The sequence below is a fragment of the Mus musculus genome, chromosome 15 (genome assembly GCF_000001635.26).
Source record: "Mus musculus strain C57BL/6J chromosome 15, GRCm38.p6 C57BL/6J".
Lineage (NCBI taxonomy): Eukaryota > Metazoa > Chordata > Mammalia > Rodentia > Muridae > Mus > Mus musculus.
Genome location: NC_000081.6, coordinates 39,090,474 through 39,116,001, shown reverse-complemented (window position 1 = coordinate 39,116,001; position 25,528 = coordinate 39,090,474). Strand labels below are relative to the sequence as shown.

General features: G+C 41.2%; 2 protein-coding genes across 3 annotated transcripts in view; one reads left to right on the top strand and one right to left on the bottom strand.

Annotated features, from left to right (window-relative positions):
* Dcaf13 (DDB1 and CUL4 associated factor 13) overlaps positions 1 to 3,128 on the bottom strand; it is a 33,983-nt gene extending 30,855 nt beyond the window's left edge. The window contains exon 1 of the mRNA NM_198606.2: positions 2,951 to 3,128. Coding sequence (NP_941008.2) covers positions 2,951 to 3,020 — 70 coding nt within the window. The 5' untranslated portion in view covers positions 3,021 to 3,128. The remainder of the gene's footprint in view (positions 1 to 2,950) is intronic.
* A 153-nt stretch (positions 3,129 to 3,281) lies between these two features.
* Slc25a32 (solute carrier family 25, member 32) lies at positions 3,282 to 24,772 on the top strand. 2 transcript variants are annotated; one of them, XM_006521385.4, is made up of 7 exons: positions 3,282 to 3,654; positions 10,020 to 10,170; positions 13,934 to 14,019; positions 15,969 to 16,129; positions 17,760 to 17,873; positions 18,337 to 18,482; positions 19,899 to 24,772. In XM_006521385.4, exons 1-7 carry the CDS (start codon positions 3,501 to 3,503, stop codon positions 19,942 to 19,944), a joined length of 858 nt encoding a protein of 285 aa, XP_006521448.1. In that variant the 5' UTR covers positions 3,282 to 3,500; the 3' UTR covers positions 19,945 to 24,772. The 2 variants fall into 2 exon arrangements, with proteins under 2 accessions (XP_006521448.1, NP_765990.2); NM_172402.3 differs by having other exon boundaries at positions 3,286 to 3,654; positions 19,894 to 21,811.
* Positions 24,773 to 25,528: the final 756 nt, after the last annotated feature.

The window sequence follows — 25,528 nt, the reverse complement described above, 5'->3', positions numbered from 1 at the left end:
AGCGATATGAGGCCCCCAACACATATAGAGCAGAGGACTGCTGGGTCTGGACTCAGTCAGAGAAGATGCACCTAACACTGCAGAGGCTTGGGCCCCAGGGAGTAGGGAGGTCTGATGGGGTTGGGGTGGAGCAGCGACATCCTCTTGCAGAGGAGGCAGGGTGTGGGATGTTGGAGGGTGGGCTGGGAGGGGGATGAAGTCTGGACTGTAAAAAAAGATTAAAGAATAAAAAACAAAAACACACCTGTCTCAAAAACAAATAAAAGGGGGAAAAGAACTTGGAATAGATTATATACTTTATTTTCTTTTAAAAGTCAAAAGAGAAAGCATGCTATTTAATATTCATAACTACAGAAAAGCTTAACAATTTCAGAAACAATTCATAGTTAGGTCATTCTTAGAACTTTGCCATAATTAAGTCAAGGTACTTCTGCTACAACAAATGTTTTTACAATCTTACCTTTCCTTCTATAAATCACTATACCACACAACAGATGTAGGCTGTAATATACTACACTATTCTAAAGGCAGAAGCCAGTCCCCCCTTGTCAACACTATTCTTCCCCGGAAACACAACATACGGCTGAAATGAGGCTGTAAGTTCATTAGATATCACATAAACAGGTATTAGAGGGCCATGTTTGTCTGTAAACAGGGTCCACTATGTATCCCTGGCTGGCCTGGAACTCACTATGTAGACCAGGCTAGGCTGGAACTCAGAGATCTGTCTGCCTCTGTCTCTGGAGTACTGGAATTAAAGGCTTGAACCACCAAGCTTGGTTCAGTTGGGTTGTTTGTTTGTTTGTTTTTAAAGATAGAAAATCCACACTGATGTTCTAACTGTATCCCTGTATTGTAATGTAGCATCTAAACACCTACTTGTAGAGGTAGAGAACTAAGTTCAAGCCCCCTTATGGTCTTCTATAATTCAGTCTCGCTGTCTCATCAGCTTCGGGTACTTCCTGGAGCTCAGCTCAAGCACCTTCACTCCCTGTCACCTAACCCACCTTGCATTTCCTCCTATGCAGCAGCCTTTCTAGCAGGACTTAACCTTCACCCACATCTACCCAAACCTCACACCCCTTGAAAATATTCATTTTATCTTCTAAATCATAATCGCTGTATCCACTTCCAACTTCCCTCATCTAGTCACACAGAAGCAACTAACACTAGTGCAGCACCTGCCATACATCATAAGCGCTGGGTATGATAGCTTAAAACTCATATAAAACCACATATATTTGTGTAAGGTGCTCTTACACATTAACTAGACACATCAGAACTATCGAGGATATTTCAACAATAAAGCTTCACCAGTACTTACCCAGAATTTAAATCCTGCAGAAAACTTACAAGGAAATAACACTAAATAAAATATAACAGATGTGTTTCTTGCTTTATATTTTAAAGCACTCCAAAAATTTTATTTTCTGTTTTGCTATTATATTTCTATTATAAAAATAAAAATAGCCGGGTGGTGGTGGCGGCGCACGCCTTTAGTCCCAGCACTTGGGAGGCGGAGGCAGGTGGATTTCTGAGTTCCGAGGCCAGCTTGGTCTACAAAGTGAGTTCCAGGACAGCCAGGGCTATACAGAGAAACCCTGTCTCGAGAAAAACGAAAAAACAAAAACAAAACAACACAAATAAATAAATAAATAAAAATAGGGAGATACTGTTGAAAAAAGATGTTACTATAAAGTAGAGTTGTATCTCCTAGCATAAGATTCTGTGTCCCAGCTGTCACCCATTCATTCATTCATTCCGATACTTACAAAGTAGCTATTTATGTGAGTTATTGTCTAAACACTGCATATAGGAATAGGATTCTTTCCTCTCTTTTCAAGCTGATAGGAAAGCCTGCTAATCAGCATGAACCATGAGATAATGTGATAAGCACTGACAAATCCAAACAATGTGTACTGAAAACACAGAAGAGGACACTGATGCGCAGGATGGAGGGCACTTGTAGGGATAAGTATGTAAAGATACGTACATAAGTATAGCTCCAAGACAAAGCCTGAAATGCACCCACATTGGCAAGGGTAACGTAAGCCACTGTCTTAGTTAGGGTTTTACTGCTGTGAGCAGACACCACGACCAAGGCAACTCTTATAAGGACAACATTTAGTTGGGGCTGGCTTACAGGTTCAGAGGTTCAGTCCATTATCATCAAGGTGAGAACATGGTAAAATCTAGGCAGGCATGGTGCAGGAGGAGCTGAGAGTTGTTCTACAGCTTCATCTGAAGGCTGCTAGGAGAATACTTTCTGCTAGGCAGCTAGGACTAGGGTATTAAAGCTCTCACCCACAGTGACACACCTACTCCAACAAGGCCACTCCCTGGGCCAAGCACTATAAACCATGACAGCTCCATCCAGCAATGCACTGTTTGGTGAAAGTGGAAGAAAAAAAAAAGTAATGAGGTTCAAAGATTCAAAATAATTAACGTCAAACTCTGGGGACAAATCTACTTTTCATTTAAGAAATATTACCAAAAAAAAAAAAAAGAAAAGAAATTATTACCATGTAAAACACCTTGGGAGCTGGGGGGGGGGGCCATATACCACACGTTAGCAATGCTAGGGGGAGGAGAGAGAACCTTTAGTAACGCAGACAGGGTTTCTCTCTGTAGCCCCGGCTGTCCTGGAACTCACTCTGTAGACCAGGCTGGCCTTGAACTCAGAAATCCGCCTGCCTCTGCCTCCCAAGTGCTGGGATTAAAGGCGTGTATACGTAACTACTTCCCACTAGAGGAAAATTCTCACAAAGGACGTAGAGGTATGTGCCATCTGCAGTTCTGATCCTCACCAGCCCCGTGTGGACGCAGCCGCCTAGGCGGAGAGGGAAACCGAGACCAGAGCGCTGGCCTCCCGCCCCTTTTACTGCTCGAAAGCTGGCCAGACCCAAAGAATCCGGGAGGAGGCCCCTTCCTCTGTTCCAGTTCCTCTCACCTCTTTGTATGTCCAGCTTGGTTTCGCGGACATAGTTGTCAGGGTTTCGGCTCAGCATTTTCACCTTCATCTTGGCGGCTCTGGGTGTCGGACTCCACGAGCCTTTAAACCGGGCTCGACTTACCGGGGCCAGCACGCAGACACACTACTTCCGCCTTCCGCGGGCTTCCTGTCACGTGGCTCCGCAGAGTGGCAGCCGGATGGCTCAGCTGGACCTCGCGGCGTTCCGTAGTCTCTCCGGCTAGGAGCTGGAGGGGGCGGTCCTTCAGCTGTCGCTCGCGTCTTGACCCGAGGGCGAGCGCGCGCAGCTGTGGGCGGGGCCAGGCCTGCTGGGCGGGGCTAAGCAAGCTCCGCTCTGAGGTTTCTCCTACTCCCCGCTTTGCCGCGGGTGTGACTTGCCTGCAGCAGCGTCCCGGGCTCCGGTCCCGGAAGTGGGCTCGCGTCCTGCGGTTCCAGGCCCCGGGCCGCGACAGTCGCCACGGTGGCGGCCACTACATCACGCCCCACGTCGGCGGCGCTGGACGCCGTAGTGTCGACGAACCCGGAGCCCATGACAGGCCAGGGCCAGTCGGCTGCCGGGTCGGCGGCGTGGAGCGCGGTGTTCCGCCACGTCCGGTACGAGAACCTGGTGGCTGGCGTGAGTGGCGGGGTCTTGTCCAACCTGGCGCTGCACCCGCTCGACCTCGTGAAGATCCGCTTCGCTGGTAAGAGCCTGCCCACGTCCCGGGCGGCTTCCCTTGCTGCCAGCCCCAGCGAAGCACTTACACGCAGAAGAGACATTAGTCTCCCCAGACTCTACTACAAGGGGGAGAGCCCCTAAGATGATGCTGTGCACCCTGCGTTACCTGGAGCTAGGATTTAGGAAGGGGACCCCGGCTTTCCCTGTGTCTCCTAACCATAAAGGATAGGGAAAGTGGGTGAAGTTTGAGAGAAAGGAGGTTGTCACATTTGACCCTCATGTTCACGAGTCATTCACTCTTTGGGGTAATTTGAAGTCTTAGGGCAGCCACGTGTTTGGCTGTATAAAGTCAGACGAAAGTACAAGTGTGTGAGCCGGTGCTTTGTCACCTTCGGAGAGTAAGGTCATAGTTTGGGATTAAAATATTCACTAAAGTTTCTTTAGTTTGCAGTATTTAAAAATATGCATTGTCTGGTGAAGGAAGGAGGAGCTTCTACACTCTAAATAACTGTATTAAAGTGTGAATTAAGTATATGGAAATTAGCACGGCATTTTAGGAATTAATACCAAGTTGCATTACATAGGTGAGCCTTGGTAACTATTTAGAAACCATTTCTGTTATTTCATTTATTACAAACTAAATTTTTCCAGAAAATCAAATCTTTAGAGATGGATTTAGTAGAGCATTCTAATTTTATTCGATTTACTTGATGTATGTGTCTTAATGTTGAACAGTGGAGTCGAACTAAGAAGTACCAACAGTTTCTTATCGTTAGGAAACTTAAAAATGTAATTACCCTAAGATATATAAAAGGATTCTACACAACATGAAATCAGTTGCTAAGTAGAATAAATTCAAATACAAAATAAGAGCACAAATAGGCTATATAAAAAGACTATATAAGGAAAGCTGGGGCTGGAGAGATGACTTAGCCTTTCCACAGGACCCACATTGAGTTCTCAGCACCCACTTTGAGCAGGTGGCTCCCAACTGTCTATAATTCTGGCTTCAAGGAAACCTAACATCTCTGGACTCTGCCAGCACATGCACATACCCACCCAGGGGCACATATGAAATATGAAATGATAAAGTAAATATTAAAAAAATAAACATAGGTGGCTTGTATGTATCTGTAAAGGTTCCATATTAAAGTCCTCAACAGGATTAATATTTTGACAGCTAGAGGAGACAAGACATTCCGTGGTGGAGAATGTGTGGTACCTGTGGAGTGTATTCTAGAAAAGACACCGCAGAGAAATAATTCCATGGAGTTTGATATGCAACTATAAATAATTGTTATAATAGTTGCAAACATTGATAACTAACTTTGATTGAATGTATAATAGGCATTTATTATGACCTTTATGAAGCTGATAATGGTAGGGGTTGAGTAAGTTGTCCAAGTCACAAGATGGTAAATAGCAATCTGAGGTTTGGGTTCAGCACTTTCACTCTGAAACTACCCTGCACTTACCCTCTCCCCGTAGCACCTCTAAGTCCCTGCTAACAGTGACTTGAATGTGAATAGATAGTCTTGGACTTCTTGAGATGAAGGTCTGTGGCTTGGTGTCCCTCTGACACAGCTTTCTCTAGGAGCAGAAGATGAGGCGCTGAAACTGAGGGTTGGCCAGGTTGGGATTTGGACAGTGCTACAGAGCTGACTAGTTTGAGGAAAGGCAGTTCTTGGTACCTGAGAAGATTCATTACCTTAGCGTGAGAAGAGTATTGGAAACTTGTAGGGTAGATAAAGTGGTTAGTTACAGAATAAGGGATTAAGGGTAGATAGTAACTCCTAGTTGAAGTCCTTCCCACAGCAGAGCAAGCGTGTGTAGTGGTAAAGCCGGCAGTTTGACTGAATGGCGAAAGGAAGAACTGAGGAAGATGAACAGTGAAAGGTTGTGTCGGTGTTTTAGTTAGGGTTTCTATTGCTGAGATAACACACCATGACGAAAGCACCCTGGGAAGGAAAGGGTTCATTCCTTATAGCTTTCTCATCCATCATCCAAGGAAGTCAGGGCAGAAACTCAAGGCAGCAGCCTGGAGGAGGAGCTGATGCAGAGACTGGAGGAGTGCTGCTTACTGGCTTACTCCTCATGGCTTGCTCACCTGCTTCTTGTGTAACTAAGACTTCTTGCAGCGGGGGTAGAATTGGGGGCGGCATCCCCACCTCCACACTGTGGGCTGGGCTCATCCCTACTAGTAGTCAAGAAAATGTTCTAAACTTGCCTGCAGGCCATCTGGATGAAGGCACTTTCTCAACTGAGGTTCCTCTTCCCAAATAACTCTAGCTGTGCTGAGCTGACATAAACCAATACAGTCATCAATAGGCATCAGTACTGAATAATGCCGACATTTTGTGCTTCCATATAATTAAGCCCACTTATTAAAATTACTGTCTAGCAATGGTGAGGAAGGCTAATCCTGAATGCATATGCTGTAAAACCAAACAATTCATTGACTCCTAAGTAAACTGGAGCTCCAGTGTTAACAGTTAAAAAAAAAAAAAGTAAAAATGTTATGTGAGAAAGGTGAAGGAATTCGTTAAGCTTCATATGGGAAGGGCCGTGCTCACTGTGAATTGGTCCTAAGAAAAGTTACAGGGATGCAGAATTAGGCCTGGCAAAGTAGTGGTACCCTCTGCAATGAAACACAAAGCGGCTGAGGCAGATGCTATTGAAAGAGGTTGGGAATGGGCATTGAATAAGCTCAGTGATTGACTGCTACCGTAGGTCTTAGGCACATAGGTCATAAGCTCAAAACCTAGTATCACACACACACACACTCACACACACACACACACACACACACACTCACACACACACACACACACACACACACACACGCTCACACACACACACACACACACACACACACACAAGTAGAGACAAACCATCCACATAGAGCACAAGGGAAGGGGATGTATTAACTAAGTAAGAAACAAGGTCTTCAGGTGTGACCGAGAAAAGGAGGGTAACTAAGCCAGCACATGAAACACTTTCTCCTGGGATGGTGGGACTACATAGTTTTTAAAGCCAGTGTACTTGTTGCTGTTCTTCAAAAAGAATTTAAAACTTAATGTCTTCTGTCTTGGCTCCTTCAATATACCAACTTTTTTGTTCAGTTACTGCCTCCTGGAATCTTTCAGTGTTAAACCACTAGCCATTACGGTGATGTGCTTTCATGAAATTCCTCAGGTCATTTAGACTAGAAACTCACTGTGTATACAACTTCTATGTGACAGCAGGAAGACTCATTCAGGTCTTCATCTCTTGTTTTCTCTGCCTTCAAATTCATTCTACCTGAGGACACCACAATTTCCTTTTTTTTTTTTCAAACATGTTTGTATATACTTAATGAAATTTTTTGCCTTGATAGTAGAGCAATTACTATATTTCTCTTTTGTTGAGCCCAGACCTAGCCAAGGCTGGTCCTTGGCATTTTTTTTTTAAATTAGAAAAAGAAAGTAGCATTTCCTTCATCAAAACATGTATGTGATTATTTTAGGTTCCTTCCCCCCCTCCCCAAGTACCTTTGTAGTTTGAGCTGCAACAAAATACCACAACAAACAGTTTGGCTTAAGCAACAAAAGGATTATTTTTCTCTTAGGGATTTGGGGACTGGAAGGATCACCAGGATCAAGAAGCTAGTCAGGTTGGTTTCTAGTGAGAGCTCTCTCCTTGGCTTACAAATAGCCCTTTAATCTTAATTCCTTCCTTAAAGGCCCTGTCGTCTGTGTAGTCCTGTTCAGAACTACAACTTTACCTGAACTTTGGAGATAATGCAGTTCACTCCTGAACAGCTCTCACCACCCTTCCTTCCAAACTAATATTCCTTCCTCCACCAGTCCAACATTTGTGCCCCCAAATCTCCAGTTTTCTTCCCAAAAGATGTCCTATCTAGCTATAAAACTTTTCCACCTTCTGAAGACCAGTGCGTAACCATTCTTATCTGTTATTCACACAGTTATTACTAAGATTAACTTCTTAAAACAGTAAAGCAAGCATTGGTTTATGGCCATGAAAAGCAGGGGTGTTTACCTTTTGTCTCACAATTGAATTGTGAGCTTATTATTGAGAGAAAACTGGAAAGCTGCCCAGAACAAGGAAATCTGTACAGAATGAGAGGCACAAAACCCAAGGGGCACATCAGAAGCGTGTATGCTGCAAAATGCCTCTCCTGGGCAAATAACCCTGCTATCTGAAGGTTTGTGTTTTGTGTAAACCTTACAAAACTTAGGATGATGTACCCACTTTACAAAGGAGGATGCTGGAGCTCAGTGAGGGTAAGATCATGTAATTAATAAAGGAACTGTGATATCCAGCCCAGGCTTCTGAAGCCCGGTGCACTTTAATCTCATTTCGTAGTGTAATGTTGACAGGTTAATGACGAAAGAACTGACTGTTCCACCTTGGCGTGGCACTGGTAAACACAGATGATTCTTCTTTGCCAGGCTCCATTCAGTACAGTGTAGGTGGGGGCAGAGGACTGGACATGCTTACATGGAAAGGACTATGATTTGTGTGACCTCTTTTGGCAGGTACTTTTCACTGTATTTTAAGTTTACATTTATACCCTTTAACCTATATCACTCCCTTTCTAGTGGCTACTGATAAAGAAGTAATAAGAATCTATACAAATCGCTTTTTAGGATATCCCTTAGAGAACATTTTACTAGTAAGAAGATGCGCAAACCAGACAGAGGGAACAGGGCATACAAGAGAGGGCAGTGGGAGAGAAGGCTGAAATAGAAACAGTATAAAAGCCGAGTGGTGGGGAGGTGGAGGCAGGTGGATCTCTGTGAGTCTGAGGCCAGCCTTATCTATAGAGTAAGTTCCAGAACGGCCAGGGCTACACAGAAAACCCTATCTCGAAAAATCAAAAAAAAAAAATGTATAATGATATATGCATATAAAAATGCTGTGATAATCTCCTTTTTACATGCTAGACCTAAAATATGGATTTAAAAGATTAGGAACAGTTGACTGTGAGAGAGGAGAGTAAGTCTAGAAGTGATGGAATGGCTGTGAGAGGGATGGCAGCCACATTGTCTCACCATCTTGTACAGGTTTAATAGCAAGGAGAGATGCTTGTGAAGTCTAGAGAGGGGAGCATGCAAAGCTAAATGAAGTAAACTTGTTATTTTGTATTGTGGGACTTTATAATGTGGGATGTAGTTTTATAATCAGGTGTCATATGGATGATACAGAGTGTTCCCTCGTACGAGATACTTAATGTTCTACTTCCAGGATTAAGTGACTTCTGAAAACAGCAAAGCAGTTGTTAAGACTGCATTGTTCCATATTGTTTTCCTACAGCCTGTTCACAGACCTGTTAAGTAGCCTTCATTTGCTCAAATTATCATATTTCAAATGTATTTTCCATTTTCTACAGAAGCAAAATAAAAATAAATGCCAAATATAGCCAGGCATAGTGGAATTCTGTACTTCAAAGTGCTACTATTTTATGTGGTACAATAAAAAGATATAAAGGACTTTAAAAAAAAAAAAAAGATTGTTTGATAAAAAGGAAAGGGCGAGTCTGACAACTGGTCCTCAGTGGCACAAGCATCTCTGTAAACCGTAGTGCCTTATTGTTGAGCCACTCGGGTGGTACGAGCTTTGCTGTAGACAGTTGTGCTGTAGTGTGGAGCTGTATGGGACTGGAATGAGAACAGTGTGGGAAAGTATGGAGGAAACTAGCTCAAGGTTAGAAAATAGTCTGACTGAGGTGTGTATGTGTTGGTAGAGAAAGAATATCCTGTAGGCTGCCCTTCCTCAACTCCCTTCGCTGCTGCCCCTCAGACCGTGCTGACATTCTTGATAGAGTTGAAGCACCTGACTAGGATTTGTTTCTTTGTTTGTTTTTTAAGTAATATTTTATTTTATTGACTATGTATGAGTGTTTTGCCTGAATGAATGCATATGTACCAGTTTCGTGGCTAGTACCTACAGCGTTCACAAGAGGATGTCAGACCCTGGAACTGGAGTTCCAGGTGGTTGTGAGCCACCATGTGGGTGCTGAGGATCACACCCAGGTTCTCTACAAGAGCAAAGTGTGTTTATTCCAAGCCACTAAACAGTTTCCTACACCCTGAGTCATAGTTTCAAGCGTGCGTTTATAGAATTTATAATCTTGAGTATCTGTAACAAGCATACAAGTGTTTTGGGTTAAAGGTTACTTCCTAAAATATTAGAAGTCTTAGTGTGCTCTGGCTGAATACTTTGGCAAATTGACAGATGTTCTAATTAAAAAATACCAAACATACTAAAACAATTTCCTCTACCCAAGGTTTTCTTGGTGAATATATTTCCTTTATGGTTGATTGTGTTCTGTGTCTATATGTGGTTCATGGGCAGCATCCCTTCTCACCTGTATTCTCTTCAATGCAGTGAGTGATGGACTGGAAGTAAGACCAAAATATAAAGGAATTTTGCATTGCTTGGCTACCATTTGGAAAGTTGATGGACTACGAGGACTTTATCAAGGAGTAACCCCGAATGTGTGGGGTGCCGGTTTATCCTGGGGACTCTACTTTTTCTTGTGAGTAGATCTGGGGGATTTCACAGAATTGAAGAATATCCTTGTTTAAATGATTTCTGCTTATCACCTTTTTTTAACATAGGTAACTGATGAGTCATCTAATCAGATTTTTTGGATTGGCAGGACTGGGAAGCGGAGTAGCTTGTTCATTCCTGTCCGCCAGCTGTTATCAGAGATATCTGACCCAGAACAGAGTTCTAATAGGAACAAGATAACAGGATGAGATAGGAGATCTGCAGAAACTGTTGCTTTGAGCTGAATTCAGAAAAGTTGAGGTGTTGAGCTGAGCGCTGTGATCAATGGGGTGCTGACACACGAACGAGCTCTGCTTTAGTTAAAGCCAGTGCTAACTCTGTGTAGCTCATGGTGATACTGTACAACTTCAGGAATCCCCAGGGACCATGTTAGTGTTCTTGAGCACTTTTTTAACAGCTAAAATAGATTAGGAAAAGGTAACAAAACCAGTTGTCTGTTAGAGATTTTGTAAGTTTTACAGTAGGAACCTGAAACTGTTTTTTAACATATATCTCAATTTCAGTCTGTAAATTCAATCCTATAAAATGATCTATTGTTATCATGTATAAGAGATTAGTTCCAGAATATTACCAAAGTAGAAAATGTCTGTAGAATTGAATAGCATAGTTCTATATTTATCCTCAGCTATTCTAGATTCCAGAATATTCCAGATTGTTTGAGATGGCTTGGAGAAGTGCATTTGATGCATAATAAGGTTTAAATCAGGAGGAGACGGAGCTGGGAGCACCTATAAGCACATATACCAGAGATCCCTGTTGGGAAGAGAAAGCAATGACCTGATTCCTAGAAGAGTTTGAGATACACTCCTCATAGCTTGGTTTTTTTGTTGCTGTTTTGTTTTGTTTTAAACCCACCCCAACATCTTCATAGCTTATGATCTTTTAGTAGTCATCACTATTTCGAATAACTCCTACTGCATTCCCCTTAAAAGAACTGCTGCAAGTGTGTTCCTGAGCAGACACACTCACCTTACTGAGTGTGAAAGAACATAGTCCAAGGCACCATGACCCTGCAGTAGAGGAGCACACGCTGCTGCTGCTGAGCGTGCTTCTGGCTGGACGTTGTGTGTCCTAATCACTGTTGTAGTGCTGTGAGACCAAGTCAGCTCTTACAAAGGAAAGCATTGAATCTATACAAAACTCAGATTGTGTGTGTGTGTGTGTGTGTGTGTGTGTGTGTGTGTGTGTGTGTGTATGAGAGAGAAAGGGGGGGGGGTGAGGGTGAGAATATATCCCGAAGAGGACATGCTATGTGTGACAAGACTTTCTTACCATAGAACAGTTTGCTTCATGTTAGAATATTATGGGTAATGTTTGTAAAGTTTCTCCAAAGTCTTTGAAGAGGAAAGTGAGAGCTGGGGCCTGGTGCCACACTAGATAGATAGGTGCAGAGAGATGTGGCTTTCAATGTCATCCTTTACTCGTAGTGAGTATGAGGCCAGCCCGGGTCATAGACAGCCTGCCTAAAAAAACAAAATAGTGGCTGGAGAGCTGGCTCAGCTTGCTGTTCTAGGGAGTCAGAGCTTGCTTTCCCACCCTGCATTAAACTGCTCACAGCACCCTGTAACTCCAGCTCCAGCTTCTGTGGGTGCACAGATAACCACATACACATAGTAAAAACTGTATTTATAAAACAAATAACAAAAGCAGACCTGGTTCATGTTTCCTGCTCAGAAACATCGAGTGCCTGTGTTTTTGTCAAACGAAACCCAAATCTCACGCTGGCTGTCCTGAGGCTGCTTTCTCTCACTGGGTTATCCACTCTTCCTGTCAGTCCCATGTATATATATCTCTTTCCCTGTTGAAACTGAACCTGTCTCCATACCCACCCAGGTCAGTGCCACTTCTACACAGTAACTTCTGGGATCTCCCTCTCTCGGGCAGTTTCTGAGAGCCTTAGGACAGACACTGTTACCCATTAGCTACTGTTAGAATGCTGGGCTCCTTGCTAATCTCTGAAAGGGGTCTGCCTGGGGCACGTTCTCTCTTATCCATCAGAAAGCTGATGACTGCTCCTGAACATACGTTTGTCTGGTGTCCCTTGTCTTTGTTTGCTTCTTCCTGATGTCTATATCGACACAGCATCTCCTCCTCCTCCTAGTTTTTTTTCTGTTGCTATTAATTGTTGAAGTGTCAGGAGCCGTCCAGGAGTGTTAGGAGAGGCTAAGGCTAGCAGGTGACTTTCTTAGAGGTGGCCACTGGTTTTTGCATGGCCTACAATGTCTGAGCTCTGAGAGACAAGGTCCCAAGAGACTCAGGATTTCTTCTTGCAGCTGATAGGCTTTTCCTGTCATTAGTACATAGTCTAATGACTCCTGGGCATTAGCCCACCCTATTGGGCAGATTTTCTGCAGATCTACAAAGATATACCATCATGTAGTAATGTGCTATATTGACAAATTGATTATTTCATAGTTCCTGATCATGATTTTATAGAATTCCTGATTTACTTCACATAATTTTAGAAAGTTTTAAGAGACTTTTTTGTTGTTTTGCCAGAAAGATATAGTAAAGTTAGAATCAAGAAAAAAATGTGCCCACTCCCCATAGAAAATAGTAAGTAAAGGCTGTATAATTAGGAATACAGTGAGCTTTCACAATTACACTAAAAAGAGAAATAGGCTTGGACAAACTTGGGATCAAGGAGAAAATTCTAGGTCAGATCCAAGGATTAAGCCACAGGTGTGCCCTATGATAAAAGGAGGCCACGTGAAACTGTTGCTTTGAACTTATAATGAAGTTATAGATTGAAACACTGCTTTGAACTTAATATCAACATCCTTCTGCAACTCCCTCTTTGTGTAACATTTTATCCATGAGGTAATTTTCTAAAGAACTTTTGCCTAAGAAGATATAAAAAGGCCAGAGAGAAGGAATAAAGTGTGGCATCTGGGACTCTGCCCCATCCATCCACCAAATGTATGTGTGTGGTTTGAGGGGCTCTGCCCTATCCACCAAAAGTATGTATGTATGTATGTATGTATGTATGTATGTATGTATGTATGCATGCATGCATGCATACGTGCATTTATGCATGATGAACACTTACTTGTAGAGTTGAGGTTATTGGGCCTGACCTGTGTGCGTACGAGAGAGAGAGAGAGAGAGAGAGAGAGAGAGAGAGAGAGAGAGAGACTACCTGTATAAAAGATTTTAATTCTTTTCTTTTCTCTCTGGTCCACAAAGAGTTAATGAGTTCTGAGCCTCTTACCTGGCCAGAGAGAGGTCCTTGAGCAGGAGAGAAAGAAAACTATTGCTGATTAGCACAAAAGGGTTACAGAAGAGAGAGAAAGAAAGAAAGAAAGAAAGAAAGAAAGAAAGAAAGAAAGAAAGAAAAGAAGAGAAAAGAAAGAGAAACGAAAAGAGAAGAAAAAAAACAGTGCTTATTAAAGCACAAATAATAAGGCTATAAGGCCAGAAATCACCAGTCTTTGACCTTCATCTGATGCAGTGTCCCACCCAGTATGGCTCCCCTAAAGGCTGGAGCAGGCCCCTGGCACCAAGGGAGTCATTAGAACATTTCACATACATATTGCTAGGCATATTCTTTTATGGGGAGGGTGGTATAATCCCAAGGTGAGCCATTCTTGGCATATCCATTCTTAAATGAGCCTTACTTTGTGGTTTCATTATGCATTGACTTTTGCTTTAGAGAGTATGCTTTTAAATGTACGGTTGCTTTATGATGCGTGTTCAGATTAAACTTGGTCTATGTTTAATATTTGTAGTTACAATGCCATCAAATCATATAAGACAGAGGGAAGAGCTGAACAGTTAGAGCCATTAGAGTACCTCGTCTCAGCTGCTGAAGCTGGTAAGGCAATAATATAATATCATCTTCTAAACTTAACCCCTTGGGCGGGGGTTGGGGTGCTGAGTATGTTTGAGTAGAGTACAGGTCCTTGCTCTGGCCCAGATTGGGCTTGTGACCTTTTACCTCCACACCTGAGTTTTCTTTTCTTTAAAAATAAAAATCTCCCAATTCCTTGTTAAACATTAGAGGTTTAAATGTGCTCATTTAATCATATGAAGTTAGAAATCTCTAGACTCAGCTGATTTGAGTGGGGCTGGAGAGGTGGCTTAGCACTTAAAAGCATTGGCTGATCTTCAGAGGACCCAGGTTAGATTCCTAGCACCCCCGTGGTAGTTCAGCCATTAGTAACCACAGTTCCAAGGGATCTGACACCCTCTTCTGGCCTCTGAGGTCTCTATATATACAATACACATGGAGTACTATATACATACACTATACACACACACACACACACACATATACGCAGGAAAAACACTCACATAAAGTAATTTTTGGAAAATTATTAAGAGATGATTTAGTTATGGTGTTTTCAAATTCTGTAGCTTAGTAACTATTCCCTTGCTCCTCTATATGTGCCATCAAGGAAAAACAGTGAGACTGAATGTTCATAAAACCTATTTTGACCCATTGTGTACCCTGGTTTGTTCATGTTAACAGTTCTTTTAAAGCAAGAACTGTCTTAATTTTCAAATATCTAGTCACATGCAGAGACCCAAATCATGATAGAATTTGATATTTATTTACTAAAAAATTTCTCGGGAAGCTCAACAAATGAAAATTTTAACCAGATGTATTTTTTGGTAGGGCAGGAGGTTGGTCGGTTTTGGTTGGTTTGTTTTGGTTGGTTGGTTGGTTGGTTGGTTGGTTTTTTAAGATATAGTTACATATAAGATGCCCAGACTGAAGCCGGGCGTGGTGGCGCATGCCTTTAATCCCAGCACTCGGGAGGCAGAGGCAGGTGGATTTCTGAGTTCGAGGCCAGCCTGGTCTACAGAACGAGTTCCAGGACAGCCAGGGCTATGCAGAGAAACCCTGTCTCGAAAAACCAAAAAAAAAAAAAAAAAAAAGATGCCCAGACTGGCCTTGCAATGATCTTCCTGACACTGCCTCCCAGCTGCTGGGGTGTACCATGTGTATCTGTCACCAGATGAGATTGTTAGCAAAATGATCTCCTCTGTAGAGATTATTAAATGTGCCTTATTAGACTTTTGAAAGATTTGAGGAGGATTGTGACAGGTCTTGGGTGGACACATGCAGCTTGAGGAACCATAGCTTGGTTTCTTTCTCCTCCCCTAAACCATAGCCCCTCTGTTTAATGTGTGACTCCTAAGACCTAGTCTCTGCCAGGCTGCATGGTTTAGGAGTCTGGAGAGCTTTGCTCTGTCCTTACAAAGAAGCTATTCACATTTTATCTCTTAATTTACCTCTCACTGACCACAGGAGGAACTTTTTTGACCGTCAGAAACAAAGTTTTCTTTTGACTCTTGGCAGTGCCTAAGAATCCACATCTCCCTATTTCAATACAGCCTCAACATGCCTTGTTCTCTTTATACCTATGTTCAGCTGATTGGAATATCATTGTCCCCATTTTATTAATTAAATTTAATGCCCTACTTATGCCCAATGATTCTGTTGTTGTTTTATTTTTGTTTTTATGACAGGGAGTCACTCTGTAGCTTGGGCTGTTGTAGAACTCACTTTGTAGACCAGACTGGCCTTCAACTCATAGAGATCTGCCTGCCTCCGCCTCCGCCTCCACCTCTGCCAAGTTCTGGGATTAAAATGTGCACCACTGCACCTGGCTATACCCCAGTTCTTGATCACGTGGGCCTTCTTTATGCTTATGTGCACACTTTTGAAAAAAATGTTCTTTATCTAATGAATTATTCTTAATATGGATTGCATGAAACAGTACCTTTTTGCTAATTAATCTTTAAATATGATTTTAGGAGCCATGACTCTGTGCATTACAAACCCATTATGGGTGACGAAAACTCGCCTTATGTTACAATATGGTGGTGTTGCTAGCCCTTCACAGAGACAGTATAAAGGAATGTTTGATGCACTTGTGAAAATATATAAATATGAAGGTGTGCGTGGATTATACAAGGTAACAAATTATCATGAATATATTTTGAGTACTGGAAATCACAGTTAATACTAACTTTATTTTTGCTTTTGCTTTGTTTGTGAGACAAAGTCTTGCTAGATAGCTCAGGCTAGTCTTCAACTCTCAGTCTTCCCATCCAAGACTACAGAGTACAGATGTTTCACCATGCTGGTTTCTTCTTGCCTTGTAAACCATCTCCGTTCTTTCACTTCTAAATGACCTCTATTTAGTCCTAAAAAGAAGGCAAACATATGCAGGAAATAATTGAGTGAAACTGAAATCTTGTTTATAATATTGAAATTGTACTCTAAGCTATCCTTCTTAATTACCATAAGCTGTGTCTTCATTGGTGTAAACCTTTGTCAGGTGTCTTTCTAGTGAGCCATGCAATTAGATCACCCATTTCTTGTAGCCCTTGGAAGTTGTCTCTGAGAATATATGAAAAAGAGATCAGTGAGTCTTAACAGGATCTTATTTTTACTGGCTGTAAATATACCATGAATTTAAAAATAATAACCAAAAGAAAAATTCAGCACCTTGCCTGGTCATTGTTTTTTTTCAGTGCTAGGCACTGAATGCAGTATCTTTAAACTTTTTCTTAGTTGGCAGCAAGATCTGTTCCAATTTTGTACTTTTTTCTCTTGCCTTAATTTCTCTTGGTGTTAGTTGGCTGTGGCCACAGTGTGTTTAAGAAACAACTAGAGAAGGGAGAACTTCCATGGCTTGCAGTTTCAGAGGTGTCATCTGTGGGGAGGGCAGGCAGGACAAGGCAGCTCCATGCTTGGAAAGAAAGGAAGTCCTGCTGCCCACTGCTTTCTTCTCTTCCACCTGACCTCTCCAGTCTCCAGCTCCCAGGATGTGTATCTGTGGCTCTGTGTCTGGGGCATGTGTCCCACCCTGTACACACCCACAGGGATCTCCCTGGTCATGCTCACAGGGAAGATTTAACTGCCACAGTCTTTTTCAGTCTCTTTTGTTTATCCTCATTAAAATATGTACATTGTTTAAAATTATTAATTATATAAGTATACATATATATATAAATATAACATTTAGGCTGAAGTAATTGTATTACATTTTAAGCATTATAAACTCAAGGTTATAGACCTATGGGCAATTTTATTTGCAATTATATTATCCAGTTCTGTCTTCCCTTCCATCATTTCTCACCCTATTCTTTTGGAATACCCATGTACAGTCCTTTGAAATACTACTAGCTTTAATTCCTTTACTAAATTTAACTTCCTGTTTAAAAATACCAATTCTTGGTAGTGTGGATCTTTTTTGTGTTCATATTGTATACTATTTAAAGAAAAATAACCTATGAAAATCCAAACAGCTTAAAAAGGAGAAGACAGTACTGTTCTTAAGATCTATGTCATGTATATATACATACATATGTATGTATGTGTGTATGTATCTCACGTGTGTTAAATGTATACGTTTATAATATATTTAATGTAGTATAAGCATAATATGTGTTAAATATGACTTATTAAAATATAGATTAAAATGTGATTTAGGTAAAATTTAGGTGAATTTACATGAAGTCATATGAAAATATGTTAAGTACATCTGTCATTGAAAACTGTTTAATTTTGCTTCTCTTCATCTTCATCTTTCCCCTCAGGGATTTGTCCCTGGGCTGTTTGGAACATCACATGGTGCCCTTCAGTTTATGGCATATGAGTTGCTAAAGTTGAAGTACAACAAACACATCAATAGATTACCGGAAGCCCAGCTGGTAAGATAATTATTTTAAAGTCATGTCATTTACTTTTGTGAGCACTAAGTAGGTCGAGGTTTTTACAATGTGTTTACTTTGACAACATTGCTATCACAATAAATATTCTGTCACTAATTTAACTAATAGTTAAATATTTTATAAGCTGATGGCACAGATGTTAAATAGAACCCCATATTAAATAGACCTCGTGTTAAAGAGATAATGGTATTTTTTTAGATTTTTTTTTTTTTTTTAATGTACTTTTTGCTTTTAAAGTGATCCTGTGCCAGGCGGTGGTGGCACATGCCTTTAATCCCAGCACTTGGGAGGCAGAGGCAGGCGGATTTCTGAGTTCAAGGCCAGCCTGGTCTACAAAGTGAGTTCTAGGACAGCCAGAGCTATACAGAGAAACCCTGTCTTGAAAAACCCAAAAAAATAAAAAAATAAAAATACAGTGATCCTGCTTGTGTTCTCATTTTAGAGTACAGCAGAATACATCTCTGTCGCAGCGCTATCCAAAATATTTGCCGTAGCAGCAACATACCCGTATCAGGTTGTGAGAGCCCGCCTTCAGGATCAGCATGTGTCTTATGGTGGTGTAACAGATGTGATCACAAAGACGTGGAGGTGAGAGCATGCGAGGGGACATCAGAGCTGCCCCAGGATTATCCTGCGTGCCCAGACTGTTCACTCCATACTAGTTTCTAGGACTTGTCTGGCCAGTCTGCTGTGGAAAAGATGAGTGTGGCTGTCCTTGCTTTCCTTATACTTGTATATGTCATGGTAAAACAATGTCTCTGAAGCCTGATTTCCTCATTTCTAAAATAAGACTGTTTGGGCTCACAGAGTTGTTACTGGGGGAAAAAAACAAAACAACAACAACAACAACAAAAAAAACCAGAAATAAGTGCTTTGAAAAGATATCAGCACAGAATTTAAATCTCAAAATATTTGATTGGCATTAGATGTGAGTAGGCAGAAAGCTAGTTAAATTTGTTTGAAACGGCCTGTATCTACTACTGGTGCTGTGACTTCTACAAGTTCTTGTCTCTGAGTAGAAGAGATTATGCATGAGAATAATCAGATTATTATAAGTAGACTTCCCTTGCATTTCCCTTTAATTCTAAAAGTCCTGAAGAGACTGTGTTTGAATTTAGTTCACTATTTGAAGCAGGAGCAGGGGCTGACTCTGACTACATTGCCTGCCTTTGGCTCCCCTTCCCCTAGCTGGGCGGCCTTGTCTAGCCTCAATAGAAGATGAGCCTAGTCTTAGTGCAGCTTGCTTCATATGCCACGGCTGGTTGGTGTCATGGGAGGCCTGCTCTTTTCTGAAGAGAAATGGCGGAGTGGATGTGGGGCGAGAGGAGATGTGGGGTAAGAACTAGGAGGAGGGAGGAGGAAGGGGAGACTACAGTGGGAATATAAAATTAATTATTTTTAAAAAGAGATCCTGGAAATCTATATATTAACTTACTAGGCTTTTACCCTATTTTAGGTACTAACGAAATAACATTTTATTTTTATATGAGCTATATTTAGTTTTGTGTACCACATATCAATTATGAGGTCATGGACATACTGTTTGCAAACAAGCATGTTTGTTTGAGATAGAGTCTTTGGAATACAGCTCTCATTAGCATGGTGCTCAGTGTCTCGTCCAGGCTGACTTGATAGGCGTTAGACTTGTAGCAATCCCTCCTGCCTCATCGCCCTCCTCAGAACTAAGATTATAGGCCTGAACCACCACACCTGGCTGCCATGAAAGATGGTTAAGTTAGATCTGTTTTGTCAGCTTTGTCATTCACTTAAAAACATCTGAATGCATCACTAAAAATACAGTACTGTACAGTTGTGTTTTAAGGTGTCCTTGCCTCATAAGGATTTATAAAGAGCTCATAAATGATATCCCTTCAAGGTATCATACAGTGGTTTCAGCCCACCTGTAAGTGGGGCGAGACTTGACTGCCTCTTCTGTGCTCTGTGCTAATGAAGTCACACTGGCTGCTTAGGATAGTAAGTGTGTATCTCTTCTTTAAAGGAAAGAAGGCATCGGTGGATTTTACAAAGGAATTGCCCCCAATCTCATTAGAGTGACTCCAGCCTGCTGCATCACCTTTGTGGTTTATGAAAATGTCTCTCACTTTTTATATGACCTTAGAGAAAAGAAAGTGAGCTAAAAGAAGATCCCAGTCTATGTTCTTGAGGCAACAGCAAAGTCCTTTGTGTTTGAAGCGCAAAGCTCAGAAGAGTTCTGCAGAGCTACATAGCTGGTAACCCCATGTCTGTGTTACAAGTGAAAGAACTGCTAAGTCATCTTGATGTCTTCTGCTCTTTGCATCTCCGTGTGTGTGGAGCTTGGCAGCCTCTACCTGGAGTGGGTACCATCTGCCTGACGTTGCAACTGATAGCCACGGCGAAAATGTACAGGATCTTCCATTTTGTTATTCAGGGAGAAGCTCATTTGCAATATTTGTAAATAATTTGATGAATGTTCTTTTTTTCTGAACTCTCTTGCCTGGATTGGCTTTAAAACTGACCATGTGCAATAGCAAGGAACTGGCTTCTTACAAGAATGACTATATTTCAAGGGTAAATTAAACTTGGGGAACTTATAATAAGGTATTATCTAACTCTAGCCCATTTTGAATGGGGATATTTTTGTTAGAAAGAAGTCTGTTATAGACGTGCTTTAGTTTTAATCCAACTGGAACATACTAAGTACAGAAATTGGAGAAGTCATGGATTTCTCTGAGAAATATCTAGCACCTTTTGCCATTCCATTGCTTAATTATTTACAGTGAGATTCTGGACGCAGACCTTGTATTTTGGCCATAAACACTTAGTGTGTGGTTAGGGTGTATAAAACCTGAACTTGCAGGATCCGGTGAAGCCTTTATTTAGCATGTGTGGCTACAAATCACTCATCAGAAATGCTGGCTCATGTTTCACAGAGATGGAATGTTTGATGTAAGCTTGTTGAAAAACTGAATAGAAACAAGCATTCTAGTTTCCCTTCATTTTTAGATTTATGGTTCCAGATTCCAAATAATTATTTGTCTGCATTGGTTGCTCAAATTCAGGTTGAAATACAAATTACATTTGTCTGTGGCCATTACTGGTTTGATTTCTAAGTCATTGTAGATCTCCAGGTAAAAGGCCTGCTCCCGAAGGATGCTAGACTAATACTAACTCTTCTGATGAGCAACTGTCAGTACTGTTGCACTAGCCTCTATTTTTTGTAAATAAATCATTATAATCAAAGCTGTATTTAAAGGGTTCTTTGAAAATAAGCCTATTTTTTTATATTTTGCAAATGGAATTGTTTTTAAAATAAAAAATGAAAAGATAATTTATATTTACAAAAATGGTGTTTGCTATAATATCCTTTACCTTTATTTTTTAAGTATGTTTGTTTATTCAGCAAAATTGATACATTTTAAAATCACGATACACTGTAACAAAAAGCAAGTTTTTCAGCATTTACAAATTCCTGGCATATAACTCTTTGAAATTTGGGGACAATGAATCAATATTTCCAGGAATTCTTAGAAATTTCAAAATTACTATTTTAAACACAGTCATGACTATATCTACACTTTATTTGGGTATCTCAAATTTTTGTTACAGAATAAAATACACTGAATTTAGTGTAAGTTAGTTACTTATATAGTAAGTAAATACAAAGAACTACAGCCTACAGGAATATTTAAACAATGAGAAATATAATTTGCAATTCAGATCTCCCAGGTAAATAACTTCAGAATGTTTTATAAATTATGCATTTCGTAGTTGCATGGGGTTCACCTTGATACTTATGTCTGTATGGGAAGGCAAGCTATGGTTGATATTAAAGTTTTAGAAGTAGAACAATCACTTGAGTTCTATCTGCCTCAAATTAATAAGACAATTCTTATCCTCTGAAAGATTATAAACGTGCATAATAAATGTGTTACTGCAGCTTTCTGTTGACATATGAACATGCAGGGTAGGTAATACAGTGTCCTGTAAGAGCTCTGCTACTTATTCAGCCACGAACTTGGGGTACTTCCTCTGTGTTGGGGGGACTGCTGGGCACTGACGGGCACTGACAGCATAGCAGTAAGCAAGCTAATGGAGCTCATGATAAAGGACACATATATGCATAGTAGAGTTATGGGTATTGAAGGCTATAACACAAAAGCCAGAGTGAGAGTGATGTTGCCACGTTAGGTAGGGGAGTATGAGAAGTATCCTGGCCCTGAAGCAGGAATTAAGCTGGCTAGAGGAGAGCAGATTGAAGATGGGGCCATTGCAGTTTGTTGAGATTACAGGTTGGAGAATCAGGCTCACTTCAGATTTTAATTTTCTGGTTTTCTGTTTGACCTAAGACAAACATTTCACTCCTGTCTTAAGCACCTTTATTTGTAAATGGTGTTAGATTAGTCCTAGTGATTCCCAAAGAGGACATTCTTAGTGAAGTGACAGAATAAATGCTTTAAGAAATCTGGTGGCACACACCTTTAAGCCCAATACTTGGGAAGTCGAGGCAGGTAGATCTCTAAGTCTGAGGCCAGCCTGGTCTACATAGATGGGAATAGATAGAACAGCATTAGCCTGACAGAAAAGGGTATGAGGAATGGATTGAACCATAGGTTGTTTTGAGACCAGGTTAACCTCAAACACTTAGATTCCCCTACCTCTGCCTCCTAGTGCTAAGGTGTATGCTACTATGCTACAAGCAAGCAGTCATCGATTTAGGGAAGCTAGTTGTATGGGGGAAAGGGTGCCAAAGTATTACAAGCACGGGCAGTTTTACAAAGAGTAGAGATGTGAGCTGTTAGTACCCATGGCTCCCCCAAATGGATCTGCATATGTCACCAGCAGTGTGTGCAGAAAATGAACAATTTAAAGTACATTGCTATACTTTGATGGAGTAAATGAATCCAAATAAAGAGTGCAATGCAGTAGCTGGGCTAATTAATATAAACAGAAGCCAGTTCTTACCCTGTATTGTAGACTGGTAAGAAATTTAGACCAAGAGCTCCTTCTGAATTGTGGGAACAAGGCTATATTTGATAAGTATCTAGTCAAGAGCTAGAGACTTCAGCCTGGTTGATGGTATCAGAGATGGTGACTTACAGCTTACAAGGAACCGGGGCAATATTTTAGAAGGGCGGTGGGCTGGACTTGAAGGAAGCTATTTTGGAGAGAAGTATGGCGGGTGGTAGCAGAGGTGGCCTGTTCTGAGCAGTGAGTTATCAGTATAATTGGAAGAGCAAGCTGAAAGACTGAGACCAGAACTTGAGAACTCTTGGAGCTTTACTATAAACATGTTGAGGTTTTAATGGTCAAAAGAGAACACAGTAGGTAGGCCAGAGAACTGTGTCTACATCTTAGGAGAAGCAGGAATGTACAACAGGAGCAACTCAAAAGGAGTGTCGTCAAGCCTGTAACTATTTCAGTAGGATGAAGGTTGATGCCACTGACAACTTTAATCCCATTTGAATTACAGAACCGGAAGTTAGAGGGCAAGCTCTGAAGGAGCATCATTCCTCTTTCTTGGAGTTGGCAGATAAAAGTGAAGAACTGGAGCTTGAAAAGTAACCGAGATTAAGAGAAGGTGCAAGTTGGGGAGGTTGCCAAAAGGAAAGGCAGAGCAGGATGGGGGCACCTTTGAACATAAAGGGCCAGCCAACCCACAAGCAGGTGTGTGAACCAGAATGGGATCCGCTGATGGCTGGCATGCCTTGGGAGAGGCTATTCTACTTGAGTATATATCCATTTATGGCCCAGTTATTTAAGTTTTTTACCTTAAGGGATGTGTGTGTGTGTGTGTGTTGTTGTTGTTATTGTTTTATTTTAAGGTATGCGTGTGTGTTGTTATTGTTTGTTTGTTTTATTTCCACTGTATCAAAAAAAAAAAAAAAGAAAGAAAGAAAGAAAAGAAACCAACTAAAGAGTATGTTTGAGTTCAGGAATAATCAGAGCTAATTTTCCTTGGGATACAGGCATTATTTTCAATAGAAAATAAAATTCTGTAGATAACAACATGTATTCACTTTGGCAGCAAAGTCAAGCACTTACAAAATGACATGGATGTAAAATGGTTTGCTTAACCTTTGTGCTGCTCTCTGGAAACGTGCTAGGTAACATAGAAACTGTGCAAGGTTTGAGGTTACTTAAAGTCTTGCATTCCTGAAGAATTAAACAAAAAGCAGACTCTGGATGTATCTCTAATGAATACATACCTATTGTTAGCTTCCGTTTCCCTTCCTTCTTGAAGAAGAGGCCTGACTGATTTCTTACAGAAACCTATCTACTCCCTCCACTCAGCCTTGCGAGTTAGGGGCACCAGCCTCACCTGCTCTGAAGCTGGGTCCTGATGGGCAGCACCAATCTGGATATACAGCTTTGTTTATAGTCACAAATGGCATGAAACCAACACAGATAAGCCATCCAGAGTAGCTGAAAATATTTTTTTTCTTAGTATCCTGGCATAGATTCTCTCCTTGCTTCACTCATGAAGATTCATGTAACTCAGTCCACATGAAAGCCGATTTAGACTCCTAATTGGACAATGTAAGTGTCCAAAATGGAGTCAGCCTCAAGAATGTAACAAATTAGCCGGATGTGGTAGCGCACACCTTTAATCCTAGCACTTGGGAGGCAGAGGCAAGCGGATCTCTGAGTTTGAGGCCAGCCTGGTCTACAGAGTGATTTCCAGGACAGCCAGGGCTAAAAGAGAAATCCTGTCTTGAAAAACCAACAAAACAAAACAAAGAATGTAACAAATTAATGTAATAAATGTAAATAATATGTAAAATGTAATAAAACCATGTTCTAAGTCACATATGGGATTCTGGGTCAGCTCTTACCCTTGGCAACATGTACCTGTGGAGTTTTTATTTAAGTGAAAAATAAATTTATTTTAAAAATAAGTCTCAATTTGGCCTTTCATTTACTTACTGTAGCTAAAACTTTCTAGGTAATACAGACTCCAGTGCTGATGCTAAATTCTGTCTTTCTTCAACCAACTGTCATGGTGGGCCTATGCTTCTCTGAATATTGTTATAACTTGTATGAAGAGTATCTACTTGGGAACCTTAGTGTGATAACATAATTTCTTCAACATCCCTCTAGTAGCTGAGGGAAAGAGTTGGTCCCACCATAGTATGTTTGTCCTCATTCTTAAGATGGTGCAGAGTGGCAAGCACAGGCAAGAGACACAAATGTTTTCACAGTCAAAGAGATCCATCCACATCCTTGAACAACCTCTGCTTGTTTTCTTTCCCCATCCAGTCATTAGCGCTGTCTTTAAGACAGTGGTAGCGATCTATACTTGTGACCGCTGTTCACTCCAGGTAGTGAGTATTACTGCTTCAAGTTGCAGCCTATAAGAGAACTTTCCCTTCACTCATCCTTTGGGACTATGGTGCTACAGCCTTGGATTCAATCAGCATATCTTTTGTGGGCCAATATGCTAGGTTCATTTTTAAATTTTCCAATCAACTGTTCAGCTGTGCCCTCCCCCCAACCTTGAGCAGGCTGGCTCAGACCTTGTTTGCTACAGTTGCTAGCTCACCTATGGTGGAGTCTTCCAACCTAGGTAAAGTCTATTGTCTGCCACACCTGCAGCTTCCTGCAAAAAGCTACCTGCTGAGCAGCTGAGCTTGTTTTCCTGACTGATCCTGACA